We start from the raw sequence: 11,195 nt of genomic DNA on the forward strand, positions 1-11,195 counted from the left end.
TGATTTATCAATCAAACAATTACTATTGAATCATAATTTTTCTTAATTAAGATAATATATATTATTACCTAAAATAAAATTTCAAATGTTAGTAAAATCAACATAAATTAATTAAGAACTAAATATGGAAAAAAATGCATAAGATTTTCAATCACCGAACTAAACTATTACTACTTCACTTGCCCTTAAGTTTGCAACCTAGTGGGAACCATCCTAGATCAAGCAACTCCGCCATGCATTTCTTTTCTCTGCCTCTGTCTGCGTTGCTACTATATTGTGTGTTCGTTGTGAGTAATATGGTACTGCTATTGCACAATGCTCTGCCCATTGAACTAATAGGTTTTATAATAGTGATCACAAGATCCATAGCTCATATATAATTGTCTAAAAAGTTGAATAACATATTACATATATTAGCACATAACTCAAATCAACCTAACGAATAATATATTAGAAGAAAGGTTCCTTTGATAATAAAATTACCATAACAATTTCATACAAACTGAAATTCCTTTTATATCTCAAAACGAATTCAAACAATGCTAAGGTATAATCCATAGAATGTAGATCAATATGGTAGCATACTGCTCCAGCCATAAGCTTTCTTTTCACGGCGGAATATGGTACTGCTACTACTGCTACTTCTAGATCTTCTATCTCCTCTTCCACAGTGGTTTGCTTTCATTGTGTTGTTGCTGCAGTTGGGTTGTTGCAGTCATTGCTTCTCTCTCTGCTACCGTGTTAGGTTGTTTTAGTTATATTTTGTGCCTTGTGGTGGTGCCGTCGAGGCCAAGAATAGCGAAATGGATGGTAAGGTGTTCAAATGGACTTATTACATTTATTATATAGTAGTAGTGAATTATTTTTTGACAACCAAAACACTTAAACCATGCATCACCATAAGTAGGGATTCTTCCATTGCTGAACCTGCTAGTGGAAATTCCACCCATGAAATCCTGACCAAAAGGAGGCAAATTAAACCTGGTTAATGTCTTGATGTTATTGTTGTTTTCCGGATAAATGATCAAATTTCTAAATCGTAAAATCGCCATAACCGTCAGATTAGGCAAAGCTTTAAAGTTGCCATCGTTGTGGTGCTAATGATAAAGATGAGGGAGAAACAATAAATGACAAAAATAATAAGCTTGCGTACAATGAATTTGAAGGAAAAGTATATAGTATATTGCATAGCGCCTTATCAAAATAAATTAAATAATAAACCTACAATTAAATAATAAACCTACAATTACTTTTCTTCTAACATTCGAGGAGAAGAGAGACAAAGATTATATTATAAATAAAAATGCTACATATTCCATGTGGTGAGGTATATCAGGTTGAATGTAATTTTAAGGTTATGCAGTGAGTAATGGTAAGTTATGATATCATGTCTATTTATACTTGTAATTTTGTACATAACATAATTTTTATTAAAATCCAAAAAATAAGGTTGATTGACAATTAAATATTCAAAAATAAAGGTTGATTGAGATTTTAAAATTCTTTCCATAAGTGACATTTTTCGTATCAATCAAATTAATCTAATTTGAGAATGATTTAGTATTGATTATGTATATAAAGATTTGATGATAATGATTGCCAAAATTATAAGCGTAAATCACGGCACTACCATAATCTTGGCTTCATAAAGGGAAGGGATATGCGTGATTAAGGGAATGGATTATGCTTTGATTCTCATTGCCACGTGGACACTCTAATTGAGCTTCGAGAAATACTGATCAACGGAGCATGCCACGTCATGCCACGAGGGCTTGAAAGCTCTAACTTTGCGACACGTGGCCTGAAGGATTCTTCTTTAGATATATATATATATAGATAGATTCTTCTATTTATCCTACTCCTACTCTTGTAATATTTATTTACTTTTATATGCTTCTATGCATAATTATAAGATTATACTTCCTCCTTCTCATAATTGCTTAGGGCCGCCATACTTGCCAATTTGTAACTTTATATTTTTAATATCTCTAATCTCTTATGTATATGTAAAGATTATAAAATTTTGATATTTTCAAACTAGATGTCAAGGTAAATCTAACAAGGTCTCACATGATAATACTTTTCCTTATTTTAGATTAATTTACCAATACGGTCGAAGAAAGTGTGTGAATAGTGTAAAAGTCAAAACGTGTCAAATGATATGAAACTCGGTGAAAGTATTTTATAAGGATCTTATTTCTAATCATATTTTGAGCAGTGAAATCTATATTATTTTAATTATGCTGAAAAGCTATACTCATTTACATCGAATATTCTGGAGTTTTTTAATACAAATTTAATTCTTATTTTCTCTTACATAAAACTCTATATATATATGTTTTGCGCAGTGAAGGTAGAGCTGGTAGATGGTTGGGTCATGTCGAGTTCATGTCGGGTTCACATATTCGTAGTTGGCTCTTTCTAGCCCTAACCCGACCCATCTGCTTAAACGGGTCAAGAACCTTCGATCGAAAACTCAACCTGTTTATTAAACGTGTGTGGTCAGGTTGACCTATTTATCACTTTTATTTGATATATGTGATATTTTCAATTTAATAAGTTTCAAACCAAAACGAATTACCGTCACAATTATATTAACCTTGAATATTTTGTGAAAAAAATTCAAGAAACCTAAATTTAACAATGTAAAATGGAGGTAAAATCAGAAGAAGGAAAAAAAATTAAACTAATGCAATTCCATTATTAAGATAAATCGGTTGTCGTGTCGGGTTCGCGTTCAAAGTTTAACTATCCAACCCATTTATTAAACGTGTTGTGTTGGAACAACCCATTTATTAAACAGGTCAAAAGTCTTCATCCAAATACATTTATTTCAGGCCGAGTTTTGGTTGACCCGTCACCTCTTGCCACCTATAAATGAGGGACCTATATTGAGACAGTAGGCGACACTTGATACTCGAAATCTCTTTACAACTTTATCTATTTTCGATTGAGCCAAATTGTGTAACTTGTCTATAGTCTATACTACCGACTAGGACTCTAAATTATGTGTCTCAAAACCTATAATTTTGGCTCTGCCACTGGTTTTGGGATTACACGTACTATTATTTTGGAATATCTTTATTTCTATTTTGTGTTGATTGATGGATTGAACAGAGGTGTTCAAGATACAACCTCTACCGCAATACTTGTACTCTAGTAATTTGATGATTTAATTTTGGGTAGTTTCGTCTGTCAAACATAGAAAATTGATGAAAGACCATAAAAAGTCCCTCGCGTCGCACGAGTGTACACTGCAATTCGTTTTCCCGAAGTATATGTGTCTAATAGCTTATTTTAGCGGTGGTTCTATTTCTAAAAGCATTATTATCTCTGCTCATTATGCAGATTGGTCGATTTCCTTTCTCCAACACTACTGTTTTTATTTTGAAGGGACTCCAACACTACTGTTTCACCGAATGGCGTTGTAAGACTTTTTATGGGAGTAGAAAATAGTTCTATATTGGTTTATGCATGTGAATAGCAAACTTTGTTAAATTTTACGTATATCATAACTAGATTTTTTGGAAGCCATACTTGCACGTATATGCAGTATGCCAGTATCCTACTGAAATGATCCCTCTCATAGATATAAACAGTTATCTTAATCATTTGACATCTGCATTTGCTACAAATTTCTTTCACAGATTCATCTGCATATATTTAGGATTAACAGCTTTCTTCATTGTGTATATTCAGGCATGGTTGGCAAAAGTTGACCCGAACCCGATCTAAGTGGGTTTGGTTTGAAGTTTTCAACCCGTTTAATTAAATGGGTCGACCTAAACTCGACCTGAAAACTGAACGGGTTAGGTTCGTGTTGAAAATTTCAACCCGAAAATAACCTGCCTAACCCGTTTAAATTAATTGTAAAGCTAGACTTACGAACAGATAGAATGTGAGAAAGAGAAAGTGAGAAGAAGAAACTCATAAATTAGTCTAATTCATATAATTGAAAATGAAAGTCATTGTTACATATTCAAGTACTAAAGAAATAAAAGAAGTGACATGAATATTATACGAAAGGAAACAACAAATTATTCATAAAAGTTATTGGAACTGAATGTCCCCAATTAATTATATATATATTTCTTATATAATTCTCACCATAGAGATTTTGCCCATATAATTTTTAAAAATAAGGTTAAACGAGTCGGCTTCAAGTCAACCCGTTTATAAACAAGTTGGGTTCTGGTTGGAATTTCTGATCTGTTTGGATAAACGGGTCGGGTTTGGGTTTGTAGTGCTGACCCGTAAATTGGCCAGCCTTAATTTTATCTGACCCGACCTGATTGCAAGTCCTATATTTAGGTAAGGATGCTTGGAATCTCCAAAATTTAAGTAAAGGAATCAACACCATAACATGTTTGGATCCTCTAGAGTTGTAAAATAACTCTACAAGGTAGAGTTCGAACAATATCATCATTGAATAGAAAATCAATGGCTCATATATTCTCTTTCTAAAATCCCTCCTATTTTATCTCATCAAAATTCACTCCTAAATTTTTCCCTTCCACCAATATGAACCCTTAATTTTAAAATATATGAATTAGATACGATACTACCTTGTAAAGTTTCACTAAAACTCTAGAGGATCCGAACTTCACCAAATCCCTACCTCCCCCAAATATAGGGTGTTCTTTGCAGATCCACACCTTACCAAGTGGAGGAAATGCTTCTCCTTTAATGCAAAATGCTCCTGCTCTTTTGAAGAGGTATTCATACTAGTGTTGCATTCTGTCCTTTTACCTTCCTCATTTATTTATTGTTAAACTTGACAGATAATCTAAATGTTTTCTACCACCTACCACGGCATATAACTCATTTGTGGATGGTATCTCTTTTTGTCCCATAATATAGTGTTTGTTTCATTTTTACATGTTCTATAAGACATAACTTTGAGCTTTATTATTTTCAATCATGTATTAATAACAAATATAAAAAATTGATATTGAGACGAATCTAACAAGATCACGCATGAGTAGGTTTTTTTTTGTATATAATAATGAGAATATTTGATCAAAGTTTTTAAAATTTGACCCACCAAAAATAAAGTCGGCACTATACTATGAGATCGAGGGAGTAGATGTTTTTATTTTGCCTTTGGTTTAGGTTTAATCTTGTCAGAACGGTAATTTTTATGATGTGTTTAGAAATATAGGGCTAGCCTAACTTTTTTATTTGGTTTCTGAATGCAAAACGCTACTCCCTCCGTTTTATTAATCTACACACTTACACTTTTCATGCATATCGATGCAAAACTTTGAGGACATATATCTTTAGTTTTGTATTTGTAAAAATTATACAAAGTACATATTAATAAAATACATGTTATGATGAATCTAACAAGATCCCACATGTGACTATATTTTCATCCACGTATAAATTACTAATGATGGTCAAAGTGAAATTTGTCAATAGCGTAAAATATCAAAGTGTAACAATTAAAATGAAACGGAGGGAGTATTATTTAAGTAACAAATTTTTTACTAGATATCCTTGAGATTTTACGAAATTCATGAGATACCCCTACGGTTTCAAAAATTCATCGCGTACCCTTTAAGTTTGCATCTAATGTACCAAACACCCTCAATAACTTACTGGTGTTCGTTATGTTAACTTAAATGATACAAAATCAATTGACCTATATCCTAGTTCCCCAAATATCTCATATAATGCCCAATAAAGTCTTTTAAAAGCAGGAAAATAAAATTAATAGGTATATAGGTCATTATTAAAACTATTTTGACCGCATGAAAAAAAGGTATTTATATCCCTACAAAAAAATTTCGCATAATGTGTTTTAATAGGCGAATTAGGTTGGGGTTCAAGTAATTTCAGGTCATTCAAGTTAATAGAATCAACACGAATCAATTCTTGAGGATGTCTGATACATTATACGCAAATTTAAGAGGCGCCCGATGAATTTTTGAAAACGCAAGGGTAAAACTTAAGAATTTTGTAAAAGCTGAGAGATACCTGGTGAAAAATCCATTTAAGTAATTATATTGTGAAGAATGAGGCTTGTGAGGCGTCGCACTCTAACATGATATCAAGCTTCATTCAAATTATAATTTTCAATTGTTTTGTCTATTTGTTTTGCCCTCGAAGGCCTATATGGCTTAGAAGAAGAAATGAAGGTTGCAGAATTGAGCATCGTGCTTTGTTTTCGTATTGTGATTCCTAATCTTATACTTCATATGTACTGTTGTTACAGTATGATTATTACTAAAAGATTCAAGCTCCTGCTTACCAGCTCTATTATCTTGTTTGCTTGTAATTATCCCTGTGAATGTGCATCAAGTTTTTCGCTTGCACTGTAAGTAGATACTAGTAAGATGTGTGGTATTAAGTTAGAATTAAACTTAAGGCCACTATATCTTGCGTACCCTGATGTAGTTTCTCATATGTTCATCGCGGATTGTACTTACTCAAATGCGGTTCATTTACGTTTGGGTCCTAGATGTTGTGAATAAAACATAAGCAGGTAAATGAAACAATCTTGCAAGAGTTTTTTCTTGGGGTGGTGGTTTGGGCTCAATAGAGAGACAAGGAGACTTCTGCAGAGTACTAGATGACATAGAGCATTCTTATGTATCTAATTATTTATAAGTATGATGTTAAAATTATAGTTGCTAATATTTTTATGTATCTAATTATTTATGCTTATGCTTCAATTGAACATAATATGCTTAATAAAATGAATATTCATACATACTATTGATTTGTATCAATTAATAATAATAAAATGCTATAAAAAATTTGATTTTTGGGTGGCCAGCTGCTCTGGTTGTGGTTCAAAACCGGAGCAGTTAACTTGCTTAACTGCTCCGGTTTTCTACCAAAATCGGGTCGGTAAATTATTTACTAACCCGGTTTAGGACCGAATTAGTTAATCATTGTGAACTACTACGAGCCCACCCGATTCAGATCGGTAAGCCCGGTCTTGACCTAATCAAATGGGAATTTTTTTTTCACTACTGGATGAATTAGAGAAACAGACTCAACAATATAAACGAAACAGTAGAAATTTTTATTATCAATAACAATATTCAAAACAAAAAGTCCACCATTACAAAAGCATTTACCCACAAAATCACCATTTATGGTTAACACAAGTTTATCAGATTCAAAAGTTAACACTATGGATGATGTTAAACCAGAGGTAGAATACAAGAATCTAGTTGTTGTTTGTTATATTTTGGGCATTAAACCACCTTTCAGAATCATAGATGGTTTTATTAGAAGATTGTGGAAACAATTTGGGATGGAAAAAGTGGCTATGTTGGAATCAGGAGTATTCATAGTGAGATTCAGGAGTTTGGATGAAAAGAATAGAGCCATGGATGTTGGACCAATTTTCTATGACCGAAAGCCTGTTATAGTTAAGAATTGGTCACCTGAATTGGATATTAAGGCAATGGATGTTCGTGTGGTTCCTACATGGATTAAACTACCTGGACTTCCACTGAAATTTTGGGGCCAGAATTCATGAACTGATACAGCAACTGCTCAAAAGGATATGCTGCAATTTGCTCGGGATCTTATTGAGGTTAACATTGATCAGGAGTTCCATAATTAAATTACATTTTATGATGAATGTGATCAGTTGCAAGTTCAAAGGGTGATTTATGAGTCCAAACCCATTATATGCTCTTATTGCAAAGGTGTGGGACATACCATGGAAGAATGTAGGCAAAAGAGATTTGAAGTGGCAAAAAGGAAGATTAAGCCCACAAAGCAATGGGTTCCCAAAACTGGTTAGATGCAACAGAGTCAGGGGCAGCTTATTCCACTTACGCAAAATGTGCAAGTGACAGGGCAGGTGCTGGAGCCTATAGCTAAAGGACATAAAGAGGGGGAGATAGATGAGACGGAAGAGACTACAGATGGTCGGGGTTGAAACTGTTGTGATGCAACACAAGCAAATTTCAACTTCCTTTGAGACTGGTGTGCTGCTTAAAGGCTCGGCAGATCAGGTTGACAGTGAAGTGAATGAGCAGATGGAGGATATAGGGTCTCAGAGGGGGGGATGTGATCCCTCCAAATGGATAGACTGGGTTTTTGGAACACAAGGGGACTAAATAGTCCTTCCAAACATAATGACCTTAGATGTTTTCTGAGCAGTCAAAAATGTGGACTATTTGGTCTTCTAAAGACCAGGGTAAAATCTTGTTACTTTGGCAACGTTTTCCCTAAGCTTGGCGATTAGTGTAGTATTGTAACAAATTACCAAAATGATGTTGGTGGTCGAATATGGGTTGTTTGGCAACATTCTGCTTTCAGAGTTAATGTGGTTCATTTAGAGGTGATCATGGGTCAGGCCGAAGCAAAAAAAATTGCCCATTGGTCGGGCCGGGCCTAAATTCGGGCCGAATTTTTATGTCCGGAGCCAGCTATTTTGGGCCTAAATTAGCGAGGTTTTGCAGGCCAAAAAATAGACTAAAAAGTCATTTTTGACTTGCCCAAAGCCCGCCCAAAGCCAAAAAAAATTCGGGTCGGGCCCGACCGCGGGCTGAAAAATCTGCCTAAAACCCGACCCAAAAATGGGGCGGGTCAAAATGATCACCTTTAGGTTCATTGTACTGCACAAGTGATTCATAGTGAGGTGGTTTATATTGCTACTGGGAAGAAGTTCTGCTTATTATTGATTTATGGTTTTAATGGAGATGATGAGAGAGTGGAGCTCTGGGAATGTTTAATGAGTATTAGTAAAGGCATTGTAGGTGCTTGGATCATTGGTGGTGACTTCAACAATGTATTTAATTTGAATGACAATAATTGGTTCTGCGGTTACTTTGGAAGAAGTGGTAAACTTCAGAATTTGCATGAGAAAGTGTAAGCTTCAGGAGCATGAAGCTAGTGGCCCATTTTTCACATGGTCAAACAAGCAGGAGGGCAATGATAGAGTGTTTTCTAAAATTGACAGAATTTTTTTCAATGAAAAGTAGAGTCAATTATGGCAGACTCTAAGGTGTTGTTTTTCCATGAAATTTTTTTAGATCATTACCCCTGTGTAGTGAATTTTGATGCTAATGTTGTTTCCAAGCCTATGCCATTCAGATTCTTTAATATGTGGGCTAAGGCTGAGGAATTTGATAGCATTGTTCAGAATGTTTGGACGTAGAATATTCAAGGAGTTAAAATGTATCAAATAGTGGTGAAATTGAAACATTTGAAGCCTATGCTCAAAAATTTGAATAAAACTAAGTATGTTGATATTGAAAAGGAGATTGAGGTAGCCTTTAAAATGATGCATATGATTCAAAAGCAGATTCATGATGATCCTGGTAACCAGATGCTTTATAAGCAAGAAAAAGAGATGAGTAGGAAATATGGGGAATTGAATGAAGCTAGAATCAACTTTTGGAAACAAAAGCTAAAAGAGGATTGGATCCATCTTGGTGACTCCAATTCAGCATATTTCCATGCTGTTTTGAAAAAGAAGAGGGCTCAAAATAGTATCTATAGACTGAAAAATATAGAAGGAGAGTGGGTTGAAGATGCAGTAGGTATGGAACATGCTCTCTTGTAATATTATGAGAAGCTTCTTGGTACAGCTTAGACTGAGGGGACTCATGTCAGCTAGCAGATTGTCAATTAGGGTGCTCTTGTGAGCTCAGAGCAACAGAATGTCTTGTGTGCAAGGTTTACTACAGAAGAGGTCAAATGTGCTCTGTGGGATATTGATGAGAGAAAGGCTCCTGGGTCAGATGGGTATACTAATGGCTTCTATAAGCATGATTGGCCATACATTGGTGAGGATATTGCTGCTGTATTGAATTTTTTCCAAAATGGCAAATTGCTGAAACAGATTAATGCAACCACACTATGTTTGATTCCAAAATGTTAATAGCGTGAGGATGTAAGTCAGTTCCGTCCTATTGCTTGCTGTAATGTTCTTCATAAGATCATCTCAAAAATGCTCAGCAATAGATTGATGAAAATTTTGCCTAATCTTATTGATCCAGTGCAAAGTGCTTTAATAGAAAGCAGAGCTATAATGCACAACATATTTATTTGCCAAGATATGCTGAAACATTATAAAAGAAAATCACAACCAGCAAGATGCACTATTAAGGTTGATCTTAGAAAGGCATATGATTCTGTATGATGGGAATTCCTTCAAGACTTCTTAATTAAAATGAACTTTCCCACTTATAATGAAGTGTGTTACAACTCCTAGTTTATCTTTGAGCATCAATGGTAGCTTGTGTGGGTTCTTTTAAGGGAAAAAAGGTATGAGGCAAGGAGATCCAATTTCTCCTTTGCTGTTTGTTATCGCTATGGAGTATTTCACAAGAATTCTGAAGAAAATGAGCACTAAAAATGGATTTTATTATCATTATAGATGTGCTTCTTTAGGGCTGTCAAACCTTATTTTTGCAGATGATGTTATGTTGTTCTGTAAAGGAGATGTTTCTTCTACATGATTAATGAGAAGAGCTTTTCAAGCCTTTACTGATGCTTTAGGTCTTGCTATCAGTCTCGAGAAATCTGTAATATATTTTGGCAATGTTGATTTGGAGATTCAGGAGAGAATCCTTATGGTAACAGGTTTTAACAGAGGAACTTTTCCTTTTAGATACCTTGGTGTCCTTATCACCTCAAAGAGATTAACCAAGGCTGACTGTGATGTAATTGTTGATAAGATGCTGAAAAGGATAATATGTTGGAGCTCTAGGCACCTATTCTATGTTGCCAGAGTAGTATTGGTGAATTATGTTCTCCTAAGCCTTCATACCTATTGGGCTCAGGTGTTTTTAATTCCAAAAGGTTTTACGAAGAGAATTATTCAAATTTGCAGATCTTATCTATGGGAGGGTAAAGTGTTTTTGAGTAAACCTCCTCCAGTTGCTTGGAATAAAGTATGTATGCCAAAGGTGAATGGAGGATTGGGTATTAGGGACTGCATCACTTGGAATATCTCTACCATGGGAAAGTATGTGTGGCAAATCTCTCAAAAAGAAGACTTATTATGGATCAAATGGGTTCAAAATGTGTACATTCAAGATAGGGAATGGTGGGGTTATCAAGCCCCAAGTAATGTCAGTTGGGTATGAAAGAGTATCTGTAAGGTTAAAGAGATCTTTAGAAGTGCTTATGATGAGCATAACAACTGGAGAGATGGTACTAAACCTTATTCTACAAGGGAGGGATACCCATGGCTGAAGGGTCAGTTTGAGAAAGTTGGA

At 34.6% G+C, this 11,195-nt stretch overlaps 1 protein-coding gene across 1 annotated transcript; it reads left to right on the forward strand.

The window, feature by feature from the left end:
* Positions 1 to 7,743: 7,743 nt before the first annotated feature.
* On the forward strand, positions 7,744 to 10,114 carry LOC125494869 (uncharacterized). Its single transcript, XM_048638726.1, has 5 exons — positions 7,744 to 7,825; positions 9,021 to 9,115; positions 9,275 to 9,531; positions 9,649 to 9,775; positions 9,857 to 10,114. Exons 1-5 carry the CDS (start codon positions 7,744 to 7,746, stop codon positions 10,112 to 10,114), a joined length of 819 nt encoding a protein of 272 aa, XP_048494683.1.
* The last annotated feature ends 1,081 nt before the right edge of the window (positions 10,115 to 11,195 follow it).

Source organism: Beta vulgaris, chromosome 2, assembly GCF_026745355.1.
Source record: "Beta vulgaris subsp. vulgaris cultivar EL10 chromosome 2, EL10.2, whole genome shotgun sequence".
NCBI lineage: Eukaryota > Viridiplantae > Streptophyta > Magnoliopsida > Caryophyllales > Amaranthaceae > Beta > Beta vulgaris.

Bases quoted from the DNA above. Each gene is read 5' to 3' on its own strand.
- LOC125494869 (XM_048638726.1), top strand. From the start codon at position 7,744: ATGGGTTCCCAAAACTGGTTAGATGCAACAGAGTCAGGGGCAGCTTAT. The intron at 7,826-9,020 runs GTGCTGGAGCCT...ACCCCTGTGTAG, and splicing joins ATGTGCAAGTGACAGGGCAG to TGAATTTTGATGCTAATGTT. The intron at 9,776-9,856 runs GTATTGAATTTT...AAATGTTAATAG, and splicing joins TTGGTGAGGATATTGCTGCT to CGTGAGGATGTAAGTCAGTT.